General features: G+C 45.6%; 1 protein-coding gene across 3 annotated transcripts in view; it reads right to left on the bottom strand.

Moving 5' to 3' along the window:
* Window positions 1-20,623, bottom strand: part of DECR2 (2,4-dienoyl-CoA reductase 2) — a 28,822-nt gene extending 8,199 nt beyond the window's left edge. Inside the window, exons 1-9 of one of the 3 annotated variants that reach the window (XM_077449294.1) lie at window positions 20,471-20,623; window positions 16,458-16,575; window positions 14,252-14,320; window positions 14,098-14,149; window positions 12,052-12,187; window positions 7,703-7,827; window positions 4,590-4,683; window positions 3,281-3,385; window positions 813-1,024 (exon numbers count right to left, since the gene is read on the bottom strand). In XM_077449294.1, the coding sequence (XP_077305420.1) occupies window positions 813-1,024; window positions 3,281-3,385; window positions 4,590-4,683; window positions 7,703-7,827; window positions 12,052-12,187; window positions 14,098-14,149; window positions 14,252-14,320; window positions 16,458-16,555 (891 nt within the window). In that variant the 5' untranslated portion in view covers window positions 16,556-16,575; window positions 20,471-20,623. The remainder of the gene's footprint in view (window positions 1-812; window positions 1,025-3,280; window positions 3,386-4,589; window positions 4,684-7,702; window positions 7,828-12,051; window positions 12,188-14,097; window positions 14,150-14,251; window positions 14,321-16,457; window positions 16,576-20,470) is intronic. The other 2 variants (XM_077449292.1, XM_077449293.1) reach the window with 2 other exon arrangements.
* Window positions 20,624-27,906: the final 7,283 nt, after the last annotated feature.

The raw sequence follows: 27,906 nt of genomic DNA, 5'->3' as shown, positions 1-27,906 counted from the left end.
GAACAGTTTGCTGAAACCGTGCGCGATGACGTGAACGGCACGTACGACGGGACGAAAAATACGACGTCCTATACACTGCATTATAGCTTTCGGCGTGAAAATCCTTTCTGAGCATGCGCGGAACTTTGTTTGACGAACAAGCCTACACACGGGCGGACTGTTCGCTCAAACAAGGTTTCAGCGGACAGTTTTGCGGAATTTCCGAAAAACCTTGTCCGTCCAACTGTCCGTTGAAACTGTCCGCTGAAAGCCCACACACGAGCGGACTGTCCGCCCAAACACTGTTCAGCGGACAAAGTTGGGCGAACAGTCCGCCCGTGTGTACGCGGCCTTAGTCGTCAGTATGCTGCAGGCAGGAGGAAGCATTTCCTCAGTCTCCTCTCAATCAGTGATCAGACTGCAACACTATACCTTCTTGCCCAAAGAACTACACTTGTTCTAAATTACAGCCAATTAGATAACCCCTTGCATTCTCCAATGTCATAAAAAAAAATTTAATGGAGACTTTGATATGACACCAAAAGAAAAACCTCTGCATTCCAATGTCAGTACTTTCACTGGTCCACCTAAATGGCCTAGCTCTTGCCAAAAAGCAGTGTGAACACCATTACTGTTCTATCCAGGGACACACACCTATACACCATAGTAATAATGGATGAGTACTGCAAGCTTTACTCATGCCTCCTTCCCTTCTACACATCCATGGAGCTTCTAATACTGTATGCTAGTGATCCACAGCTCCTATATGGCTGGCACAGGGACCCCTGTTTTGCCCATTTGCCTCCCTAGCTGCATGATACAAGTAACATCACCTAAAGGTGAGAAGGAGCGGTACCCAGCGATGCTTGAAGGTAATTGGGCGAGGTCATCCAGGATCCACCATCCATTACTAGGGTTGTTCCAGTAACATAAGCTGCTAAAGGGCTGGCCAGAAAGAGGGCTCCATGGGCGATCTCTGTTTTATTGCCTGGTCGTTGCAGAGGAATATTATTCCATAAGCCGGCTGCTTCTGCGGCTGCTCCACCTGAAATGCAAGAATTAACTTAAAGTGTCAAATATATCAAAGTATAAACATGGAAATGGCTTGTTCATGCAGCATGGACTAAAATAGGCATAAATCTCCAGACGCTTTCTGGCACCCGGGGAGCTACATGTGCCCTGTACAGCCTGTCATACAAGTGAATGGCTGTACACTTGTAAACACTGATGCTTCTTTGCATTAGTGTTTATCCACAATTGTGGGTTCGTGGTTTTTACAAATGTTTTTGGAAAACCTGTCAGATGCACTTGTACAGGTAAATGTCAGTGTAAAAAAGCATTATGCTTACAAGAGTATGGCTGCACACTTGTATGGCAGGCTGTGCGTGGCACATAAGGCTCCATGGGCACAGGAAAGGGCTGCTAGATTTACAATAGGCCAGTGATGGCGAACCTTGGCACTCCAGATGTTTTGGAACTACATTTCCCATGATGCTCCACTACACTGCAGAGTGCATGAGCATCATGGTAAATGTAGTTCCAAAACATCTGCAGTGCCAAGGTTCGCCATCACTGCAATAGGCATTAAGAAAAAAAAAATTAGTGGACATGAACCCTTAACCACTTTCAGACCGGACCATTTTGCTGGCTTAAGACCAGACCACTTTTTGCGATAAGCGATTGATTGGTTTGCGCAAAATTTATAGTGTTTACAAAATAGGGGATAGTTTTATGGCATTTTTATTAATAATTTTTTTTTACTAGTAATGGCGGCGATCAGCGATTTTTATTGTGACTGCGACATTATGGCGGACACATCGGACATTTTTGGGACCATTGTCATTTATACAGCAATCAGTGCTAGACAAATGCACTGATTCCTGTGCAAATGACACTAGCAGTGAAGGGGTTAACCAGGGGGTGGCAGTGGTAGGGGTTAAGCGTGTCCTAGGTGCGTGTTACTAACTGAGGGGGTCGTGGCTGTGTTAGTGAACACTGATCTCTGCTCCAATTACAGGGAGCAGAGATCAGTGTCACTTGTTGCTAGGCAGCGGTATCCCCGTGGCGATCGAGTCCGCGGGACCCGTGACCGGACTCACGGGGATCCCGACCGGCACACGCCGCCGGTGGTGTGCACGCGATGGCAGGGCGGCAATTACTAATGGACGTGCATGTACGCCAATTTGCCTGCCCGTGCCATTCTGCAGATGTACATGGTCATGCGCCGGTCGGGAAGTGGTTAAACTGTTAACAAATCCCTGGCACCAAGCTTTAAAGCCCTAAAATTGGGTGCTTGAAAATGGTTCTAAAGGCTTTTTTTTTTTTGTTAAAAAATTAAAATTAACGTTATACTTAACTGCTTTGTGCATGTGCACCTGATGCAGTGTGCGGCGTATGGTCTGAGCATTGACAGGCTGACCCCGCCTAACCCCCCCCCCCCCCCCCCTAACCTATGCAGCAATGCTGGCAGCACTCATACGTCTATTTCCCAAAGACAACCTCTGGATATGACGCTGAGCACGTGCACTCAACTTCTTTGGTCGACCATGGCGAGGCCTGTTCTGAGTGGAACCTGTCCTGTTAAACCGCTGTATGGTCATGGCCATCGTGCTGCAGCTCAGTTTCAGGGTCTTGAAAATCTTCTTATAGCCTAGGCCATCTTTGTGTGGAGCAACAATTCTTTTTCTTAGATCCTCAGAGAGTTCTTTGCCATGAGGTGTCAGTGACCAGTAAGAGAGTGAGAGCGATAACACCAAATTTAACACACCTGCTCCCCATTCACACCTGAGACCTTTTGTTGTCAGTGGTTTAGACATTAATGGCTGTGTGTTGAGTTATTTTGAGGGGACAGCAAATTTACACTGTTATACAAGCTGTACACTCACTACTTTACATTGTAGCAAAGTGTCATTTCTTCAGTGTTGTCACATGAAAAGATATAATAAAATATTTACAAAAATGTGAGGGGTGTACGCACTTTGTGAGATACTGTGTGTGTATATATTATATATATATATATATACACACACATATACATGGTTATTAACATTTTAGGTAGATTAGAAATTTAGAATGGGATGTCCAACAAGTTCATACAGTTGTCATAGTTTGGTGTCTACACATTTTTGTCCATACAATGTATATAGGCAACTGAGTCTGAACTTCCCAGGTTTGAGTTATACATTAAAGCGGATCAGCATCTAAAAATATTAAAGGGGAAATAAAATATACACACAAAGATATTGAAATTAGAACAGTTTAACGTAGTTAAAAGTGAAAGCGCCCCATACTGTAAACGTACCCAATCTGCGCATTCCCTCTGTGCCAACAATGGGGCCAGGTGCCAAGCTGTTCACCCGCACTTTACTTGGACCCCACTCCACTGCCAGGTGCTTTGTCATGGCATCTAAAGAAAAAAAAAAAGTCATAAAAAAGCTGCACCTGCAGAGACATTATAACATCTAGGCCAAGTATAACTGCCCTAAGCTTTTGGGTCTCGGTGATGCACTAGAAGGAGGATTTTGATGGCAATGCCACAAGATCAAGAAGATCTCATACCACTGATCGCAGCTCACCCATGATCGATTACCATCGCAGACATTGCAAACAACTGAGGTTCTTGGGTGGTTAAGCTTTATAGCTTCTAGTGCCACCTACCTGCTCATTGGCTGGGAGATTGTCCAATAAACAGCCAGATGGCAGACAGCAGACATGGGAAGATGCAAAACTAAATAGAGATAAAAAAAAAAAAACACCTACTTTGGAAGATAAAGCATTACACATATACTGATTGCGGATGACTGCACGGTATCCCACAATAAATATGGCTCTGAAATCTGCATTCAAGTGCATGTAAAACTTAAATCTATTTTTCACTATGTTTGGAATCGTGTCTCACTCTATACAGTTTTCTTAAAGCAATTGTATACCCCTGGACGTTTATTTTTCCTGCAAGGTAATGTCATACTGTGCTAGTATGCATTGCATACTTGCACATTATGTGAAACTTACCTGAAAATGAAGCATTCCTATGGTGAGATGTCATCGCTGCAGGCCACTTCCATCTTCACCCATCTTGCTTCCGGGTTCGCAGACTCCGGGTCTGTGATTGGCCAGAGTCGCGATGATGTCACTCTCACGCATGCTGTTCATGGCATAGGGCTCTGAAGGAATGATGCTGGCTGTTCCTTTAGAGCGTATGCCCTGGTGATGTCACTGGCTGCATGTGCAATAAATATCTCCTAAACATTGCATGTTTAAGAGATATTTACACTCCCTATAGGTAAGCCTTATTATAGGGTACCTATAGGTAAGCCTTATTATATTTACTTCCTCTTTAAGCAATTTATTTTGTGACTGTTGTAAAGTTTCTTACTTGAAGATCCTACCAGTAGCAGCACTTCCTGTTGAAGGGTAACAACACTAAGCAACAGCCTTGTGCTTAGCAGCTGCTGTGCAAGCTCCTTCACCTTACAGTTGGGCTTCCTATCTGATAGATATGATAGGCTTTGCTTAAGAAAACTGTATTGAGTGAGACATGGTATCAAACATTCTGAATAACAGATTTTGGGTTAGCATATACTTTAAAGTTACTTCCATAAAACCCTTACCTATGGCGGCCTTAGCACTGCCAGCGTGCACCTGCAGGACCTGTCCTTTGTAACTCAATGTTGCTGTAATATTTATAATGACACCACCATTATCCTATAAAAGAAAAAAAATAGATTAATGAAAATGGAATAGTAGGAACGCCAATACAGGCATACCCCACTTTTAAGTACACAATGGGGTTTATTTACTAAAGCTGGAAAGTGCAAAATCAGCCTCACTTCTGCATAGAAACCAATGAGCTTCTAACCCCAACTTGTTCAGTTAAGCTTTGGTAATAAAACCTGGAAGCTCATTGGTTTCTATGCAGAAGTGAGTCTGATTTTGCACTTTCCAGCTTTAGTAAATAAAACCCATTGTGTACCTAAAAGTGGGGTATGCCTGTATGGTGAGAGTCTATCATAAGCCTAAGAAGATAATGACATGACGTTATAGTGACCCCTAGTGGCCATACAACAGATGTACAACTGTAAACACGATCACTGCATAGGAAGAAAATATAAGTGATCTTCAATCTTTTAGTTGTGAACATTTATGGCTCTGGAAAACGTTCATGAAAATGTAAATGTAAATAAAATGTTCCCTTCCTGCGGCCTGTAAAAGCAATCAAGCAGGTAAATAGCCACTAAGATGGCTTTTACACTGTAGGGAATCTGCTACTGGAAAAGGCATCATCCAGATATGTCTACTCAAAGTAAAATTACGTTATATGACAAACATCCGGGGCGTTTATGTGAGAGATTTCATCGCATACATAGTACCTCTCATTACATTTTACCTGGTGCTACTCTAGACAACTATATCTCAACTGAGTGCTTGCCCCCCTCCAACCATGGGGTTGAAGGAAAGAAAATTGCTAAAATTCCCCAATCAACACATTTAGTGTCGATGGGGGAATCCTTCCCATAGCACTAGTGTTCTGCCGGCGGGGAGCCTTCCCCACCAGCAGAACACTGATCACTGCTGGCAGCTATCCCACAAAATAAAAACCCCAACAGACTGATTTTATTGAAGTTGATCAATAGATCGATTTCAGTACAACCAGCCTGCCCATAGATGGATTGAAATTCTGCCAGTCTCTGCGGAACCAGCTGAATTTCAATCCATCTATGGCCAGCTTTTCTCAAAAAGACTTACAGCTGTAACTGCAGCCAAAACTTGGTTCTACCAAGTACTGACTCAGAACAGTGAATACTCGTGCAGTCAACATAAAGTATTCTTTCATTTCATCATTATGTCCTCCTAAAAAAATATTAGTTTGCACCTTTAAGGTGTTAAAGTGAAAAAAACTCTCTAAAATAAAAAAATAAAACAAATGCTGACAGGTATTGTTTTATGATAAAGAGATCCCCGTGCTCTCATAAATACTTCTCTCAGCCTGTCAGCGTTTAGGAAAACTGAGCTGTGCATGGGCAGCTCAGAGTATATTTATGGCACTGCTCTGTGCCATGATAAAGGGACTCGCATGCGTGGGAGTCATCACAGCAGTGTTCATTTTGGCAGCAAATTTCGATTTAGTTTTAGTATTAAGACTAAAATGGCATTTTAGTTTTAGTTCCATTTTAGTCTTCAGCAATTGTTTTAGTCGTATTTAGTCAACTAAATCTCCAGTACATTTAGTCGACTAAAATGTCCTATGTCTTAGTCGACTAAAACTCATTTTAGTCATCTAAAATCTAATGAGTGTAATTAAATTGTAATGCATTAGTTAACATTTCTCTACAATTTCCAAAGTCATTATATACTGCTGGAGTGAAAAATCTCATAGTATTTAAGGTATCGAGGTATGAACATGCTCTACAGGCTAGTGTTAATTTTGAAGTTAAAGCGGAGTTCCACCCTAAAGTGGAACTTCCGCTCATCGGATTCTCCCCCCCCCCCTCCGGTGCCACAATTGGCACATTTCAGGGGGGAGGGGGGGCAGATACCTGTAGAATCCAGGTATCTGCACCCACTTCCGGGAATAGCTAGCCGCAGATGTCCACCATATCCCCCCCACCCCCCCCCCGGTTGTGTTCTGGAAAACACACAGTTCCCGGAACACAACGGGGACCAGTGAAGATGCGCAGTATGGAACCAGGCAGTGAGGCCACAACGCTTCACTTCCTAGTTCCCTGACAGAGGATAGGGGTGGGGCAGCCGAGAGACGATAAATTGCTTGTCATCTGCTGCCGACATCGCAGGCACCCTGGACAGGTAAGTGTCCATTTATTAAAAGTCAGCATTATTTGTAGCGGCTGACTTTTAATCATTTTTTTAAAGGTGGCACTCCTCTTTAAATTTCAATTCCTTTTAGTCTTAGTCTTTTGACCAAAATGCCATTTTAGTTTTAGCCGTATTTTAGTCATCTCAATTGCTTTAGCCGTATTTTAGTCATCTCAATTGCTTTAGGCGTAGTTTAGTCGACTAAAATAGTATTCATTTAGTCGACAAAATTAACACTGCATCACAGCCCAGCCATTCAAGCGCCCAAACTCGGAAGGAAGACTGGATAGAAGATGGAAGTGCCCTGGACCAGTTGGAGCCCTGACATCGCTAACAGTACTGGAGGGCACTGTTTGACAGGTAAACCTGCCTTACCTGATGTCTCTAACCAGCGATGTGCGCGAGAGTAGCTCAGCCGCTTGGGACTCGCCCTCATGATTGGCTGAAACACAGCAGTGGTGCCATTGGCTCGGGCTGCTGTCAAAGTTAGCCAGCCAATTAGGAGAGGGGGGGGGCGAACTGCAGCTCCATATCTGAATGGACACACAGAGCTGTGGTTCGGCTCAGCTGCTTGCTGTGGGGGCACTTGACAGGAGGGATGGGCCATGAGCACAGAAGAGGGACCCAAGAAGAGGAGGATCTGGGTTGCTCTGTGCAAAACCATTACACAGAGCAGGTAAGTATAACATGTTTGTTATTTTTAAAGAAAAAAGAACAAGACTTTACAATCACGTTTAGCATGTTGCCTAAATCAAATAACAAAAAAAAAAAAAAATCCATAATCTCTTTAGAACACCGAAATGTATGTAGAGACCAAAAGGTGGTAAATATGTATACAAATTAAAAGAACACCTCAAATACGTTTTTAGCGTCACTTTACCCGCAGTCCTGTACTGTATGCTGTACTTACCCTGAAGTAGCGCTCAAACGCAATCTTGCTGGCGTTGAATGTGCCCATTGTGTCTATATCAAAGACGGTCTTAAAAGCGTTGAATGACAAGTTGCTGGCCGGGCAGAGGAAATTCCCAGCTGCATCTGGACACAAAAGACAAGAGTGAGCGTGAGCACACCAAATATCACAGAAAACAAAGCAACTTCTGTTCAGTTCAGAAACTTAGGATAACATCTGAACACAATCACTGTTACTACTATAGTCTGTCAACGAAAATATTTGCTTTTCCATTTAATGGTTTTATATCCTTGCTTCTGTCTGTAAAACAGGCCATAGATGATTCAATTTTCTGTCCTTCCACCATAGATGGAAAAACAGAAAATTGTTTGATTCTCCCCAGCAACACAGTCAGCATTGATGGGGGAATGCCTCCCACATCGATATTGCCGCTGGCAGTAAATCACGTGTGAAAAAAAAAATCTGACAGGCTGGTTGTACCAAAGTCGACTGATGGAACTGCTTGGGTACAATCAGCCTGTCCATACATGGATCCAGTCTCGGCCGGTCCCTGCTGAACAAGCTATATTTTGATCCATGTATGGCCAGCTTAAATTTTGTAAATAAGTATGTGGATTTCGTAATGATTAAGCACAAGATGTATGTGTGAAACGCGTCTATGTGACCATATGTTGGTGTATTTGGTGTTTTATGCCAGTGAACAAAAAAAGGCAATCAGGAGTTCTGGATGTGCAGCCATTTCTTTATTCTTTCCATGTGGATTTCACATATAGGCCAAATGGTGCGGCCATCTTTATTGTTAATAGCATTATAAAAATAACATAAAATAAAAATAAAACCATGTGGGTTTCAGAACCATTTCAGAATTGAATGTCTGATAAAAAAGGATCAAAGAAATACCCCCCAAAAAAAACAATTCTAAATAATTTAAAGTGTAAGTTCACAGTTGTAAGTTTGCAGAGGGATTGGTGAGGTATGGAACAAGCATGCTTACATTGGTCAAGCTGAACTAATGGAACTGTGTAATAAAAGTCACACCTACAGTGCCTTTTAAAAGTATTCATTGAAATGAATGTTCCACGTTTTGTCATGTTACAACCAAAAATGTAAATGTATTTTTTTTTTAGGATGTTATGAGATAGACCAACACAAACTGGCACATAATTGTAAAGTGGAAGGAAAATGACAAATGATTTTAAACAATTTTAACAAATAAATATGTGAAAAGTGTGGGTGGATTTGTATTCGGCCCCCTTTACTCTGATACCCCTAACTAAAATCTGGCGAAACCAATTGATTTCAGAATTCACCTATTTAGTAAAATGTGTGTGTAATTTAATCTAAGTATAAATACAGCTGCTCTGTGAAGCCCTCTGAGGTTTGTTAGAGTACCTTAGTGAACAAACAGCATCATAAAGACCAAGGAACATACCTGACAGGTTAGGGATAAAGTTGTGGAGAATTTTAAAGCAGGGTTAGGTTATAAAAAACGATCCCAAGCTTTGAACATCTCACGGAGCACTGTTCTATCCATCATCTGAAAATGGGAAGAATATGGCACAACTGCAAACCTACCAAGACATGGCCGTCCACCTAACTAACAGGCCGGACAAGGAGAGCCTTAATCAGAGAAGCAGCCAAGAGGCCCATGGTAACTCTGGAGGAGCTGCAGAGATCCACAGCTCAGGTGGGAGAATATGTCCACAGGACAACTATTAGCCGTGCTCTCCACAAATCTGGCCTTTATGGAAGAGTGGCAAGAAGAAAGTCATTGTTGAAAGAAAGCTATAATAAGTCCCGTTTGCAGCTTTTAAGAAGCCATGTGGGGGACACAGCAAACATGTGGAAGAAGGTGCTCTGGTCAGATGAGACCAAAATTTTATTTTTTGGCCTAAAAGCAAAACGCTATGTGTGTCAAAAACCTAACACTGCACATCACCCTGAACACACCATCCCCACTGTGAAACATGGTGGTGGCAGCATCATGTTGTGGGGATGCTTTTCTTCAGCAGGGACAGGGAAGCTGGTCAGAGTCGATGGGAAGATGGATGGAGCCAAATACAGGGCAATCTTGGAAGAAAACCTGTTAGAGTCTGCAAAAGGCTTGAGACTGGGGCGGAGGTTCACCTTCCAGCAGGACAACGACCCTAAACATACAGCCAGAGCTACAATGGAATGGTTTAGATCAAAGCATATTCATGTGTTAGATTGGCCCAGTCAAAGCGCAGACCTAAATTCAATTGAGAATCTGTGGTAAGACTTGAAAATTGCTGTTAACAGACGCTCTCCATCCAATCTGACAGAGCTTGAGCTATTTTTCAAAGAAGAATGGGCAAAAATGTCACTCTAGATGTGCAAAGCTGGTAGAGACATCCCCAAAAAGACTTGCAGCTGTAATTGCAGTGAAAAGGAGGTTCTACAAAGTATTGACTCAGGGGGGCTGAAAACAAATGTACCCCACACTTTTCACATATTTATTTGTTGAAAAAATTGAAAATCATTCAATTTTCATCATTTTTTTCAGTAATTTTTTAACTCAGTAAGAGTTAAAAATGCATTTTTTTTGTTTTGTTTTTTAAACATTCGTGTCTCAGGGTGATTTCCCTCCACTTCCTGTAGACTCAAAGTGAGAGGGTATTTTCCAATGTGAAATATATCCTCTTTTAGACAGCTGTCACGGGGCAAAGTGTTCCCATTGGAAGATTTTCTAGTGGCAAATCACGTTTTTTGATTTGCCCTCAACATTTATTCCTGGTCACACTGGTGATTGGAAAAATTAGAGAGAGCAAATCTCCCTAACAGTGACACCAACAGGATTAAAGGTCTGACAGTTTTTTTTAAGGCTTGGCTAGTCAGGCATTGTTTTGCATTTTGGCACTCCAAGCAATTTATTTTGCACAGAACATATGCACTTTAAAATAGTAGGTGTAGGTCCTTGGACTTGCCCTGAAAGTCTTGGGGGAGGAGGGCAAGTGCCATATGGTGAGGTTCTCTATCTCTTGTACTTGGGTGGACCTTGCCTTGGCAGGTCCCCTGAAGAATGGGGTCCACCTGGTTTCATCTGGGTGGACCACGAGTACCTTAAGGCTGGGTTCACACTGCTGCGGGGGGAGATCCGGATGTGATTCGCACCGCAAATCACATCCTATCTCCGTAGCGATGCGAGTACAGCCATACAGATAGTATGGCTGAATTCGCAACGCTCCCGCAGCAAACTCGCACGGGACCCTTTTTTTGGGTCCGCAACAGAATCGGATCGCATGGGGGTTCACACCATGCGATCCGATTCCTGTGCGAGTCGGCAGATCGCACTGCGATATGCGGACGGATCTGGGGGTGTCCTTAACATATCATTGACACTCCCAGCCGTCCGCATAGGGCAGTGTGAACTGCCGGCGGGAGTAATGCGATGCGGGAAAACGCTGCGGATTCGCGGCGTTCCCGCATCGCAGCGGTGTGAACCCGGCCTAAATGATTGTAAACTTAGAGAAGTATTACTGCCAGCCCCTCTGTTCTACCACACTATAGTACACAGTGTACGTTTCTATAAAATGATGCCGCTAAATACCTCATCTAACATCACCTCAGTCATGTGACCTCCGGCCACTCTCTGACCCCCATCTAAAGGGCTACAGTGGAAGGGGCTGAGATCCAACTCTGATGTCAGCTGGGAGGTCACGTGACTGCTGTGTTGTCCGCTCAGCTCCTCACGCTGTAGCCATTAGAGCAGGGGAGGAGAGCAGCCGGTGGTCACAAACATTTACACTGTGTATTATAGTTTGGTATAACAGAGGGGCTGGCAGTAATCCTTCTCTGGTTTTACTGCCAGCTACTAATAGTGGCAGGAGGGGAGGGGGAAGATGGGGGGCGAAGAAATCGCTCACACAAAGGAGCTGACAGGCAGGGAGAGGAGAGCAACGGGATGACAGCGACACATACCATGGTATCATGGGTCAGCAGCCATTATTACTGTGGCCAGATTACATAGGGGGACACAGGAACAGGCAGGACCAACCAAGTTTTTTTACAGCATGGAAAGGGACAAATTAGAAAGCACAAGCAATATGCTGTTTAACCTGCTTTAAAAGGAACTGGATCTTTTAATTTATTTAGGATTACAACCTTTTTAGTCCCCATTAATAACCATGTACCTCAAGGAATCAGGGCCGGGGTCCTTTCTCGTTGGGAGGTGGACCATGTGTGCACCCTGTGCACAGAGCAGAAAAAGAAAATAATTTAAATTAGCTAATGAAGGATATCACTTAACCTCTACTATTCTTTTACTCATAAAAAAATTGCAAAATGATTTTTACCAAAGAGAATGGAAAATACCACCCTGGAACACTCACTGTTTACAAGGATATCTATTCTGGAGAAAGTTCTCAAGGCTTCATCCACAGCGTCCACCAGGGTCTGAGGCTGACGGACATCACCAGCCACAGCAAGACACTTCCGGCCTGTTGCCGCTTGTAATTTATCAGCTGCCTGAAAAAAGAAATAAGGATATGCATTTAAAAGGGCAAAATGTAAAACCAATTTGTTCAGTTAATTCTGTAAAATCACCAACTCCAGCCTTATTCAAACAGCTCCTTACATGTGGAGTGGGCAGCCATTTCCTGAATGTAAAGGTGACCATAAAATGTACAAATCTCTTTTAGATCTACTATCAACTATGTAGTGCAAGAGCCTTCCTGATTTGCTGTGAATAGGTTGTTTATGTTTGCCCTTATATTACATAGTGTTGGTAAATCTAAAGGAGATTGCACAATGTGAAGTTTTACTTCTGTCTCCCAGCTTGACGTACATAAGATGTAAGCATTAAAGCCCACCCTTTTGTCACCACACATATGTGTCATGCAAGTGGCAACAGGTTCATGGCTGCAATTCATATCCCTTGTGTTCTGTACTTTGTTTGTAAGCCAAATTATGAAAAAACTGAAAAACGTAGTTCTATCTTTCCTATAAAAAAAAAAAAAATTGCATGCCCTTTTTCTACTCTGCCCTCCAGTTCTACTTGCACTTCTTTCTCCTCCCTTCACATGAATATGAACTCTTGGTTGAGCTAAGTATACATGTTTATGCAACCTCCAGCCAAAAGTCATGCGTCTGCACATCCAACTAAACCCTCTTTTTTTTTTTAAATAACAAACACTATACTTACCTCCGCTGTGCAGATGGTTTTGCACAGAGTGGCCCCGTTTCTCCTCTTCTGGGGTCCCTCAGCGGCACTGGTGGCTCCTCCTCTTCTTGAGTGCCCCGGAGAAGCGCTCTCCTTCAGGAAACCGTGCTTGCGCACTGCCAAGTCTATTGACACAGACAGCAGGACTTTGCCGCGCCCCCCATGTCATTGCGTTCGATTGACAGCAGCGGAAGCCAATGGCTGTGCTGCTATTAATCTATCCAAACAGGACACGAGACAACAGCTGAAGATGGTGTGCTCGTTCCCAACACAGGAATTACGAGGCTCAGGTAAGTAAAAGGGGGGGGGGAGGTTTTTCACCTTAAAGGGATTGTAAAGGTAAGTGTTTTTTCATCTTAATGCATCCTATGCAGTGACCAGCCCCCCGCCCCCAGTTTTACTTACCTGAACCCTCGAACTTGTCCCACGGGGACGCGCCTTCTCTCTGCTAGGGGGGGTTTTCGGCTGCTGATAGAATAGATTGGTAGCAGCGCAGCCATTGGCTCCTGCTCCTGTCAATCAAATCCAATGACGTGGCCCAGGGGTGAGTCCTGCATTCGGCATCTATGGACGCCGAATGCTGGACTCGGGAGGGTGCCCGCAAGGTAACCCTCCTGGAGAGCACTTCTCCGAGGGGGCTATCTGATGTGGGGAGGAGCCGAGAGAGCCGCAGAGGGACCCCAGAAGACCAGGATAGGGGCCACTAAGTATGACATGTTTGTTATTTAAGATACCTTTAATGTCACTTTACTGCATTAAGGTGCAAAATCTTGAGGGTTTACAACCTCTTTAAGATTAGATCCGGGTGAAGGTCGCATTTGCCAGAATGGAGATGCACAGTTGTTCCATGCAGGTAGTCCTATTCAGTTGGGACACAGTAACCGCAGGGACACTGGCACTGCTCCGAATTTGACATACATGCCGGTGTGGGTTCCTAGACGCAAACAGTGTGCATTAAGGGACCTGCACAGATGTCAAATTGGAAACGCGGCAGTGTACGAATGGGACTGCATGCATGAAAATGCATGGATCTCCTGTGCATCCCCATGCATTCAAACACAACCCTTGCACAGGCATACGCTTAAGTATTCCTATGTGAAGAAGGCCTAAGAGTGCAAAGAGCAACAGCAACCAATCAGGTTTAAATATTCTTTTTCTGATTGGTTACCTATAGGATTTATTACATGCAATCGTAGAAAATAGGAGTTCCTGTTACCTCTTTCAGCTTTGGCAGGTTTCTGCTAACAATCACCGTGTCACAGCCATGCCTGGGGATCAATGAACAGGACAATCAATGTTAAAGAGTACAACCGGGATGGAGGGGCAGAGGGGGGGGGGGATAACAGATAAAGAAGGAGTGAGAATTATACCTCATGAATATTTCAGCAATTCGGAATCCAATCCCTGAGCCCCCTCCTGTGATAAAGGCCACTCTGCCCCTGGATGGGAGAGAGGAACCATGTTACTGCTCAGGTGACAATGTTACATTCATCCACAGAAGTATTTCCTGACAGAGATAAGAGATTTTCCCACACTTGCCCAGTTCTGTGTGACTCAAGCTACTTCCCAGATGGAAATAATTTGAGCGGAGCTCTGGGATTAGCAAAGATTGTTTAAATACAAGAGTCACGTATATTCTTACTGGAATCTTGGTGTACTTTGTGTATGGGCCCGGTGTGTCTAGCTAACCCTGACAGTTGTAGCAACCCAGGCCTGTTTTAAGAGACATCTTGCCTGCCAGCACAGAAAAAAACTGCAGCTAGCATGTGATCAACAGAGACGTTTAAATCAGGAGTAAAGCATTCTTACTGGAGGAGACCCGGGATGTAGAGATGGGTGTAGGAGGGCAGGCAGTCATCACTCTCCACATCTTCTGGAGCTTTATCTCAACCTGGAAGGTCAGACATTACACTTCTTCACAGGACACAAAAAGAGGGGGGTACAAGACAAACCCTTAAGTGAACTTTTTGGTAGGTGTTTTTGTACTATTAGACCGGTGTTCTGTTGAGAAGTGCACCCACCATCGAATAATGCCCTTTATGTACTGCACATGCGCCGTACGGGACAGCACAACAGCTGATTTGACGATCAGCTGGGCTGACGTAAACAGGGCGCATTCGCACATCGTAGGAGGTATCTCTCGATGGAAGATACCATTTCGCAGGCCGAATTTAAACCTATACAAACAGCGGGGGAGACTGTAGTTCTCAGATTGTGCATCACTGCTGCTGGAGGGCGGCTAGTGTTTGTGTTGAAGAGCTGGTTTTGTCTGTGTTGCAACCCGTCCTTTCACAGAGGGAAAACTGTCCGTTCAAGACAGCAAACCTGTCCTGCAACACGGACAAAACCAGACCATCAGCACACTGTAAAGCCACCATGCAACAGCGAGGCACAATGTGAGAACTACGGTCTCCCCCCGCTGTTTGTATAGGTTTCAATTGTGGCCGTGAAATGGTATCTCCCATCGAGAGATGCCTCCTACGATGTGCGCTTGCGCCCTGGTCACGTCACTACAGCTGATCGGCAAAACACCTGAAGTGTGGCTCCGTCCTGTGCATGCGCGGGCACTATTTGATGGGAGGCACTTCTCGACAGAACACCGGCTATACACGGTTGGAATCTTGGCCAGTTCCTGCCAAACCTTTAATGGGCAGGCTGAATGTAACAAGTTGATCGATCAACTTGGGTACAACCAGCCTGCCGGATTCTCTTGCAATTATCACTAGTGGCTGCTATAGCTATCTGATGACCACTGTCTTATCCCAGTGGGGATGGCTTCCCCCACTGAAAGAAGACAATTGATGATTCCCGTTAACACTGCCTGTGTTACTGGAGGAATCGTGCAAATTTCTTTCCTGCAACCCATGTATGATCCTGCCTTATGTGTTTTTACTGCACAGATCTGGAAGAAATACACAGAGCACACCAAGATTCAAGGAAGAATACACGAGCAATGTATTTAGACAATATTTGTTTAGTCCGGAGTACAGCTTTAATATAAGTGTTCTGGTATAAAGGCTGTACTCTGTGCATCTCCATGCAGGCAGTCCCATTAATGCCAATTGGGATGCAGTGGTCGCATGGACACAGCAGCAGCTCCCCATATAACATCCATGTAGGTGCAGGCGTGTATCCCCCAAATGCAGACAGTGCAAGTTCTAGGATGCATCTGCACCCACAAGGATGTCAAATTGGATGCAGCGGTTGTGTCCACGAGGCTGCAGCTTTCCAACTGACAAGAATAGGACTGCCTGCATGGGGATGCACGAACACCTGTGCATCCCTGTGCTGATAAGATACGCCCTTGCAAGGGTGTAAGTTATAGCACAGTTAAAGCTAGCAGTAGCCATAGCTGTGTGAATGAAGCCTAAAACATAAGTTGACCCAAAACAAATAATTCAGTTTTTTGTTCATGCTGGAAATGCAGGACATCTTTCAGCTGCATACCAGAGAGAGAGTTGTAGTTGTAGTAACCCAGGCCTGTTTTAAGAGACATCTTGCCTGGCAGCGCAGAATAAAACTGCAGCTAACATGTCCTCAACAGAGACCTTTAGATCAGGAGTAAAGCATTCTTACTGAAGGAGAACGGGGCTGTAGAGATGGGTGTAGGAGGGAAGGCAGTCATCACTTTCCACATCTTCTGGAGCTTTATCTAAACCCGGAAGGTCAGACATTATACTTCTTCACAGGACTGCTGAAACAGAGCAGGAGAAAAGTGGTGTCATTATTTGTTACAAGTGGTGGTCACAAGACTTAGCGGTACTTTATTAAGTGGGCTATGTATAGTCAACATGCTGATCGCTCAATGCCCAGCCACTTCATGTATGACCGGCTCCATTTACCCCTATGATCACCACAGCTGTCACGCATGCAGTGCAGGCAAGCACACTATATAAAGTGGAATGGAACGGTTGAAAATAATGTTAGCCGGTAAAGTCTTTTGGTACCATAGACTTTGTACCTTAGAGGCAGGCGGGGTATCATAGGCCCGGGGATCAGCCACCTTGCCTGCACTACCAGGAGACACGACCATAGGAAATAAATGTGCGAGAGGGCTCAACCCCAACCACCACACCATTGGCGATGGCTGCCTCTTCTCAAACAGAAACATGATCCTGGGGCAAGCAGTAATGATGAAGGGTGGGCAAAGCAAGATTGCATCCAAAACATTCCATCCATGTATGGAACCTGGCCATGCAATCCACCAAGTCCACTGCCAGGATCATGAATGGTCATGCAGTAATTAAAGAAGGAAGATGCCTGGCCCCGAAGAGGCATACGAAAAAATTGCCGTGGATTGAGCAATGAGAAGGTCTTGCAATCTTTTAGTGGTGGAGAAGGCCAAACTAGTAAGTAATAAGGCAGGGATAGTGGAGATCACTATAGTAGCAGAAACTACTACAGTGACTTCCAGATTCCAGGGGGATCAGCCAGGTGTGGTATAAGCTAGAAGAATGCAACTATGCAAAAACAGCCATACTAAAAGGAAAGCTTTAAATACCATCAAAAGAATGCTCTGTCTAGAAAATATAACTTTTATATGGGTACAGTGTTGCATGACCGGGCAATTGTCAGTCAGACTATTTATTACAGCACCGAAACAACAAAAAAAATGGCCTGGGATTGATAGGGGTATTAAAGAGAAGTATGTTTGTTTTTTGATTTATACTTACCTCGGTGGATGGAGCATCAGACCGATGGTGCAGCTGTCCCCCGCCGTCTCCTGCACTGAGAACCGATCCACCGAACGCCGTTGATGGCTCGGTTCTCACTCCTCCCCGAGAGGAGAGCTGCTTCTGGTCAGTCACAGGAGTGCAAAAAGAATTGTGACCCATAGGAGAAGCCCAGACTAAAAAGCTCAGGCTGGACTTCTTCTTTAAGTGGTTAAGCTGCTCAGCACCTTATGTGCACATTTCTAGGTAACATGTATGTACAGTATATCATATTATAAAAAGACTACATAAATATGAAATATAAAAAATGGCAATTGTGCAGAATAAAAAAAATAATCAAAATACAAAAGAAATTTCTAAGTGAGTTCAGCCCTCCTAGTGCATTACTGGTAAGGATGAGCTCCGGCGTGTTCGCATGCTCCACGTGCAGAGCCCGCCATGAAGTCGGCGCAGCGCTGCGCTAATCACAGGCAGTGAGACATTGTCCTGATATGCGACTGCAGAGATCGGGAAATGTCTCACTGCCTGTGATTAGTGCAGCGCCGACTTCCTGGCGGGCTCTGCACGTGGACTCGCCGGAGCTCATCCTTAATTAGTGGTATCAAAAACTGCAAACCCTAGCCATCTATGCACTATTATCTATGAATTATTATCCATACTCTGCACTAGCACTATGATCTCACAATAGCACTATTGTCTATGAATTATTAGACAGGCCACAGATTATGCCATTTTCTTTCCCACAACCACAAGTGCGCAGGGAGAACAAAGTGATTATTGTTAGCAGATATAGCAGCAGGCAATAATTTCATGTAATATCCCAACATGCTGGTTATATCCAAATTGCTCAACTTGTGTACAGTCAGCCTGCCCATAAATGGTTCAAATCTCGGCCGATCCCTGCTGAACCGACTGAGATTTTAACCATCTATGGCTAGCTTTACCTATCATCCATGTACTATTATCTACGCACTACTGTATACGAATTAATATACGTGTGCAATCACCTCTGCGCCATCTAAGGTTGCCACCACATCCCTTTAAACCCAAACACCTTTGAATTACACAAGTTCTGGGGCTAATTAAATGCGGATAACGCACAAAGAGAGTTTAATTACCTCCTTAATTAGCCACAGAACCTGTGTAATTAATATGTGTTCTGGTTTAAAGGAATGAGGTGGCAACCCTAGTGCCATCATTCATGCACTATCACCCCTGCGCCATCATTCGCGCGCTATCACCCCTGCGCCATCATTCGCGCGCTATCACCCCTGCGCCATCATTCGCGCGCTATCACCCCTGCGCCATCATTCGCGCGCAATCACCCCTGCGCCATCATTCGCGCGCAATCACCCCTGCGCCATCATTCGCGCGCAATCACCCCTGCGCCATCATTCGCGCGCAATCACCCCTGCGCCATCATTCGCGCGCAATCACCCCTGCGCCATCATTCGCGCGCAATCACCCCTGCGCCATCATTCGCGCGCAATCACCCCTGCGCCATCATTCGCGCGCAATCACCCCTGCGCCATCATTCGCGCGCAATCACCCCTGCGCCATCATTCGCGCGCAATCACCCCTGCGCCATCATTCGCGCGCAATCACCCCTGCGCCATCATTCGCGCGCAATCACCCCTGCGCCATCATTCGCGCGCAATCACCCCTGCGCCATCATTCGCGCGCAATCACCCCTGCGCCATCATTCGCGCGCAATCACCCCTGCGCCATCATTCGCGCGCAATCACCCCTGCGCCATCATTCGCGCGCTATCACCCCTGCGCCATCATTCGCGCGCTATCACCCCTGCGCCATCATTCGCGCGCTATCACCCCTGCGCCATCATTCGCGCGCTATCACCCCTGCGCCATCATTCGCGCGCTATCACCCCTGCGCCATCATTCGCGCGCTATCACCCCTGCGCCATCATTCGCGCGCTATCACCCCTGCGCCATCATTCGCGCGCTATCACCCCTGCGCCATCATTCGCGCGCTATCACCCCTGCGCCATCATTCGCGCGCTATCACCCCTGCGCCATCATTCGCGCGCTATCACCTGTGTGCCACCATTCAGTCGCTATAACCTACATGCCACCATTATTCGTTTGCTATCGCCCCTGTGCCATCATTCATGCGCAATCACCTCTGCGCCATCATTCGTGAGCTATGACCGTTGTGCCATCATTCGTGCACAATCACCTCAGCGCCATCATTCGTGCGCAATCCCCTCCGCGACATCATTCGTGTGCAATCACCTCCGCGACATCATTCGTGCGCAATCACCTCCGCGACATCATTCGTGAGCTATGACCGTTGCTCCATCATTCGTGCACAATCACCTCCGCGCCATCATTCGTGCGCAATCACCTCCGCGCCATCATTCGTGCGCAATCACCTCCGCGCCATCATTCGTGCTCAACCACCTCCGCGCCATCATTCGTGCGCAACCACCTCCGCGCCATCATTCGTGCGCAACCACCTCCGCGCCATCATTCGTGCGCAACCACCTCTGCTCCATCATCATTCGTGCGCAATCACCCCTGCGCCATCATCATTCGTTCGCTATCACTTACATGCCACCATCATTTGTGCGCTATCGCCCCTGCATCATCACTCGTGAGCTATCACCTACGTGCTGCCATCATTCGTTCGCTATCACCTATACATTGTTATATATGTAATCCATGTACTGTTAGCTATGCACTAACAATGGGATCTGCAGGCTATGTGAATACAGCAATGGTTTGTAGGATATTAGATCTCTTAGATTGTAAGCTCTAATCAGCAGCCACGAAGAGGGCGTGCACAGTCCTGGTGCCCCCTATAGCTGTATACAGAGATATATACAATAGAAGGTGGTCAATGCATGGTCTCACACAAGAGGCAACCCCCATTATTGCTCCCCTTCCCAATACTCACTCCTCCTGCAGATCTATCCGCACTTTGTACTGAACCTTCACCCCACTCCGCCTCCTCATGTGCCTTCTGAGCATGCGCAGACTCCTGAGCAAGAGATCAGGGGAGATAGCTGAGCGCCGAGCTCGAGTAGAAGCTTGAAAATAGTTAACCCCATAAATCCCGGGCAGCATGCGAGGCACAGGGAGAGCAGACTGTCATGTGCTGCAGGGAGCCGAACAACTGGGAATCATTACAGAGCGGGACACGTCCTGCTCATCTCTACTAACACAGGAGGGGGAGGGGACACAAGCTTTCACTCATCACAGTGTGCTTTCTAGATTTCAATAAAAGTATTCTATAAACACAGAGGGGTTGCTTTACTAAAACTGGAGAGTGCAAAACCTGGTGCAGCTCTATATATAGAAACCAATCAGCTTCCAGGTTTTATTGCCAAAGCTTAAAGCGGAGGTCCACCCTAAAGTGGACCTTCCGCTCATCGGAACCCTCCCCCCCTCCGGCGCCACAATTGGCACCTTTCAGGGGGGAGGGGGGTGCGGATACCTGTACAGTACAGGTATCTGCACCCACTTCCGGGATAGCTCTCTGCGGAAAGGGGCGTAGATTACGCCCCTTTCCGCAAGTGCCCGCCCCTTTCCACAAGTGCCCCGCTGCCTGCTGGGAAACACACAGATCCCAGAGGCAGCAGGGACCATCCTTATTGCACAGCGCGACTCGCGCATGCGCAGTAGGGAACCGGGAAATTAAGCCGAAAGGCTCCATTTCCTGATTCCCATACCCAAGATGGCGGCGGCAGCACCCGAGTGTCGATCTAGAGATCGGCTTCGGGTGCCGACATCGTGGGCGCGCTGGACAGGTAAGTGTCACTATTTTAAAAGTCAGCAGCTGCAGTATTTGTAGCTGCTGGCTTTTAAAAAAATAAAAAAACGCGGAGTCCCGGCGGACTCCCGCTTTAACTGAACAAGCTGAAGGTAGAAGCTGATTGGCTGCAGAGCTGCACCGCACTCTCTGGTTTTAGTAAATGTGTTATTTGTTCATCTCTGCCATAGTACATACCTCCTTACTTTTTGAGATGGGAATGAGGGACATCTACTAGCAAAAACATTTAGTCATAGGACACGCCCCCTGTCATGCCCCCTTAACCACTTGTCTACTGGGCACTTAAACCCCCCTCCTGCCCAGACTAATTTTCAGATTTCAGCATTGTCGCAATTCGAATGTCAATTGCGCGGTCATGCTACACTGTACCCAAACAATTTTTTTTTATCATTTTGTTCCCACAAATAGAGCTTTATTTTGGTGGTATTTGATCACCTCTGCGATTTAAATTTTTTGCGCAACAAATAAAAAAAAAACGAAAATTTTGAAAAAAAAAAAGGGTTTCCTTTATTTCTGTTACTTTTTTGTAAACAAGTACTTTTTCTTCTTCAATGACGGGCACTGATAAGGCGGCACTGATGGGCAACGATGAGGTGGCACCGATGATGGGCACTGATAGGCGGTACTGGTATGGGCACTCATAGATGGCACTGATGGGCACTCGTAGGCGGTACTGATGGGACCTTATGGGTGGTACGGATGGGCACTGATGGGTGGCATTGCTGGGCATCCCTATTTTGTAATGTGCCACAGAGGTGCCAGTCAGTGCCAATTTGTGGCCACTTGCATATTTTTTCACATGTGGATGGCCACGGGGGGATGTACCTGGCCATCCACATGCTGGGGGCTTCCCGGGTGGTCCTGGGGGCTTCCCTGGTGGTCTAGTGTGGGCATCTGAGGGGGGGGCTATGCTGATAAAAAATCAGCTCAGACACCTACCAATCGGCTCTCCTCTACTCGCGTTTGCCAGACGTGAGTGAAGAAAAGCAGATAAACGGCTCTTCCTGTTTACATCATGATCAGCCTTGATTGGACTGATCACGTAGTAAAGAGCCTCTGCCGGCGGCTCTTTACCGAGATCGGTGTAGCGGTGTGTGAGACTGACACACCGCACCACTGATCGCCGAGATGCACACCCCCTCGGGCGTGCGGTGGCTATTATCCTGAAGGATGTCATATGACGCCCAGTCAGTATAACTGAACCACCGCCCGGCCGTCATTCTGCTATAGGCCGGGCGGGAAGTGGTTAATAGTTTGTTATAACATTTTGCAAACAGGTAATTTTTCTCCTTCATTGATATGCGCTGATGAGGTGGCACTGGTGGGCACTAATAAGCTGCATTGGTGGGAACTGATAGCCCTTGTACACACGGTCGGAGATTCCGATGGAATGTGTCCTATCGGACCGTTTTGTCGGATAATCCGACTGTGTGGTCTCCATCGGACAGTTTCCGTCTGAGTATTTGACGGACCAACTTTTCCAACTAGTCGGTAAAATTTTCCGACAAAATGCTCCGATCGGACATACTCCGATCATGTGTAGCCTACTCCGACGGACAAGGTGCCACGCATGCTCAGATCAAATTCGGACACGGAAGCGCTCGCTCAGGTAAAACTACGCTTGTTCCCGTCGTGGGAAACACAGGGTTCAGGTAAGTATAACAAGGGCTTAGGGGGCTGCTGAGTGACAGAAGGTTTTTCACCTTAATGCATAGAATGCATTAAGGTGAAAGACCTTGAGGGTTTACAATCCCTTTAATCACTTTAACCAATTTTCAGCGCTGTAATACTTTGAATGACAATGCATGTAACACAGTACCCATATCAAATTTGTATAATTTTTTTCACAAAAAGAGCTTTTTTGGTGGCATTTAATTACTAGTGTTTTTTTTTTCTTTTTTGCTAAAGAAAACTAAAAAAGACCAAAAATAAAAATACATTTTTTTTCATAATTTGTTATAAAATTTTGCACAGGTAATTTTTCTCCTTCACTGATGTGCGCTGATGAGGTTGCACTATAGGCTGCACTGATGGGTACTAATAGGTGGCACTGAAAGGCGGCACTGATGGGCGCTGATAGATGCCACTAATAGGCAGCACTGATAGGTGCACTGATAAACACTGATAGGTGCAACTGATGAGGAGGCACTGATGGGTACTGATTTGCAGCACTGGTGGGCACTTTTAGTACTGCAATGATAATCAGGACACGGACAATCTGTGCCCTGATTATCAGTGCCGATGTCCATTTAACACAAGCTGGTTATCGGCTTTCTTCTTCTCTCCTTATGCTTAACAGCGTGAGGACATAAAAGCCAATGCAGTAATACCTTGGATTACAAGCATAATTATTTCTCCCCTTTTGAGTGGGAAACCGCATGTTTGACTTTTCTGTGGTGACATTGGTCAACAGTGTCATTAGTACAGTGCAGGGGTTAAGTCCTGGGGAAAAAAGTGTGGGAACCCTCGCCCACCAAAAAAATATTATATGCACGAACGCTTCAAAAGTGTTTTTTTTTCATCCAATTTTCGTATTGTGTGTATGAGACCCGGTTCATACTGAGGTGGCACAAATTGCTGCGCGACTGCCTCAGGCGACCAGGAACCGACTTTAGCGGCGGCTTGCAAAATGACTTAATAGAAGTAAATGCAAGTCGCCCCAAAAGTCGTAAAGGAACCTTTTTCTAAGTTGGAGCGACTTGAGTCGCTCCGATTAGAACGGTTCCATTGCACAGAATGGGATGCGACTTGTCGCCTGACGAGTCACCCCTGTGTGAACCGGCTCTGAAGCTTAACTATTAGTACATACAAAAAAAACAATCCTCAATAAACATAAATACGGTAATTCTCTGAATAATCAGCATTCATTCAATTGTGCTTCCATGCAAATGTGAACATCATGTTCTGATTTTTTTGGGGAATGTTATTTTGTATATAGAGTGTTTATGTGGTGAGTTTACACTTTTCATTGAGCAGAGTTTGGATAACACAGGGTTAAACGGAAAGGTCATAAATGAACTGCACATTATCTGGACAGAATGCTTGGGGAGATAGTGATGTGTTCCTGCTTAGGAGATGTATGTTAGCTTGGGGGGACTGAAAACTCTGCAGGGCTCCAACACACACTCGCTGCTATTCCAACCCTTCACATATTTCCACATAAACTTCCCTCCTGGCATTAAACTTTGCCAGGTATTGTGCTCAGCTTACCACTCCAAACTGATGTTCCTTCCTCAGCTCACCTCTCTCCCTGCATGTCCTGTGAGCAGAATAGCTGTGCTCCTCCTCTGGGTTTTCTCATCATATGGCACTGAAGATAGAGGAGAGGGGATTCAGCAGGACACATAGAGCAAGTATGCAGGAGACTGGGGGGGGGGGGGGGGGGGCGGGTGAGGAGACAGAAAATCAGGAGGGGCCAGCGGGGAGGTGCGCATCACGAGAGGTCTGACTAAATACAATCACTTAGCAGCAGGGACCTGATCTACCTGTCAGCTAGCTGTGATTGACAGGTAGATCGAAGCGGAAGCTGTCATGGGGCCCCTGAATGGTGCATGGTCAGTCCACCCTTGGTGTGTGGCACTTACTTTTGCGAGCTGTGTCGGCGGCTGCTGGTGTAGAACCTGCCACACAGCTCCCATACTTCAAAGTCTTGCAGGACGCAGCTGCTAACGGGAACTGAGTTCCTGTTGTGGAAAAAGTACAGGAACTCCGTTCCCATGCGTTCCCGCAGGACTTGAGCCCTGATACAGCGACAGTAAATAGTATTAGCAATGATCACTGTTTACTGTGACTGTGTCACTATAGCACTGCGCAAACTGTTGGCGCTATATAAAACCTGTATAATAATAATAATATAGTGTCAGTCATTTAGTATACTGCCCAGCCAGCATCAGTTAGTGTCAGATTGTCTGCCACACTATCACTGTCCCACTATATAAATTCCAGTGTCTATACCAGACATATAACTTTCACACAAAAACCAAATAATATACACAGACTGTTTTTTTTTTGTTTTTTTTCTAAAAGACATGTAGCAGAATATATTTCACAAAGATTTTTTTTAAATGTATGGTATATGCTTTATAGCAAAAAAGTAAAAAATATTTTTTTTTCAAAATTTCCTGTCTTTTTTCGTTTATATCGCAAAAAAAAAAAAAATTTGGTGGTGATCACTGGTACTTATCACCAAAAAAAAGCTCTATTTGTGTGAAAAAAACTTTTGTTCAGGTACAGTGTTGGATGACTGCACAATTAGCAGTTCGGGTTCTTTCACGCTGGGGCGCAGGCTGTGTTAGTGGTAAAGCGGTGCTAGTTAGAGCAGCGCTTTTCGGCCACTAGCGGGTCGCTTTTAACCCCTGCTATCGGTCAAGAAAAGGGTTAAAAGCACCCGTGTTGCAGCACTGCCAAAGCAATTTGCAGGCGCTTCTGCAGCGCTGCCTATTCATTTCAATGGGCAGGGCGTTTTGGGAGCGATTTATACACCGCTCTCGCATCACCCCAAAGATGCTGCCTGCAGGACTTTTTTTCCCATCCTGCAAGTGCACCATCCCAGTGTGAAAGCACTAGGGCTTTCACACTGGGAAGGCTTGAGAGGTGCTTTTCAGGTGCTTTACAGGCGATATTTTTAGCACTAAAACGCCTGAAAAGCGCACCAGTTTGAAAGACATCTTAAAACACTGCAGAGCTTTGTTTGTAAAAAAAAATAAAAATAAAAAAAAACAGCGCAGAGGTGAATAGTAAAAAATACTCTGGTCATAAAGGGGGTAAAATTTCCCAAGTGGTTAAAGAAAGGTGCATATACTTTTACCCAAACATGCTTAAAACTCACAAATTAGCCGATTAATGTACAGTGGCCCAGTAAGAAATCTATGGCCACTGAAGAACATCTAAGTTACTGAGCTGTATCAGGACTATAAGTCCCAGCATCCACATACAATGAGTTTTCTATGCTGGTTAATCTCAGATCTTCATTATAAACACTGTTCGCCCAGAGGAAATCCAACCTTTTCCTAGTTGGAGGAAACCAGAACCTATAATTAGCCGATCCTCACACCGCTCTGTAGCCTGCAGACTCAAAGCGCTCTCTGAATGCTCACATCTCTCAAGGCGTTGCATTACTTTCCTATTATACACTATCTCACAAAAGTGAGTACACCCCTCACATTCCTCAACGCTCTCACACTTTAAATAACAATTGCGCAGTCATGCAACACTGTACCCCTATGAAAATATGACTGGTAGTACTGATGGGCAGTGGTAGGTAGCACTGGTGGGTACTGGTTAGCAGCACTGGTGAGCACTGTGTGGGTCCGATGTGCCTCTTACAGAATCCAGTAATCAGCTTTATTATTTTCTCCTCACACTATCAACGTGAGGAAAAAAAAAAGCAGATGACTGGCTTCTGTTTACATCGTGTGATCAGCTGTCATTGGCTGACAGCTGATCACATCATAAAGGGCCGCAATCGAGTCGAGTCCCAAGGACTCTGCAATCATAGAACAAGGCGTTAGAGTACGGGAGAACGTCCTCATGTACGTCCTCACGGCATTTTAACCACTTCAGGACCGCCGTATTGCCAATGTACGTCAACACAATGGCACAGGCAGGCACAATCACGTAGATGTACGTGATTGCCTTCCAGCGGGTGGGGGCTCCGATCGGACCCCCTCCCGCTGGTTACGGCGGTCCAGTTCGCTCCAGGAGCGCTCCGTGATGAGGGGATGGCCGTTGGTTTTCGGCCACCCCCTCTGGATCGCTCCTGGCCAATGAGAAGCTTCCTCCCACTGTGTATTGTTTACACAGGAAGGAGGAAGTGATGTCATTCTCCTCGGGGCGGTCTTTTTGACCAGACTACGAGGAGAAGACTAATAGTAAGTGTGCACCAACACTACACTGACATGTAGGTACACACAGGCACACAAACCCCCCCCCCGATCGCCCCCCGCCCCCCCTCCCCCCCCAGTCACAGTGTCATTGATTGCATTGATCATTTCTTTACTGATCAATGCATTCAGTGTCAGTTGTGACAGTAAAAACTGTCAGGACAGTTAGTGTTAGGTCCAGGGTAGCCCCCTATCACCCCCCAATAAAGATTTAACCCCCTGATTGCCCCTAGAGTTAACCCTTTCACCCCCTTTTGCCAGTGTCACTAAGCGATCATTTTTCTGATCGCTGCATGTGTCGCTAGGTAGCTAGTTATTTTTTTAGGTTCACCGCCAGGTTTTTATATCGCTAGGTACCCCGATATACTACCCAATAATGGTTTTAACCCCCTGATTGCCGCTAGTTAACCCTTTCACCCCCTTTTGCCAGTGTCACTAAGCGATCGTTTTTCTGATCGCTGCATTAGTGTCGCTACAGTCGCTAGGTAGCTAGTTATTTTTTTAGGTTCACCGTCAGGTTTTTATAGCGCTAGGTACCCCGATATACTACCCAATAATGGTTTTAACCCCCTGATTGCCGCTAGTTAACCCTTTCACCCCCTTTTGCCAGTGTCACTAAGCGATCATTTTTCTGATCGCTGCATGTGTCGCTAGGTAGCTAGTTATTTTTTTAGGTTC

The sequence above is a fragment of the Lithobates pipiens genome, unplaced genomic scaffold (genome assembly GCF_037356315.1).
Source record: "Lithobates pipiens isolate NorthernLeopardFrog02 unplaced genomic scaffold, aLitPip1_a1.2 Scaffold_22, whole genome shotgun sequence".
NCBI lineage: Eukaryota > Metazoa > Chordata > Amphibia > Anura > Ranidae > Lithobates > Lithobates pipiens.
This window is presented reverse-complemented; position numbering and strand designations above follow the sequence as displayed.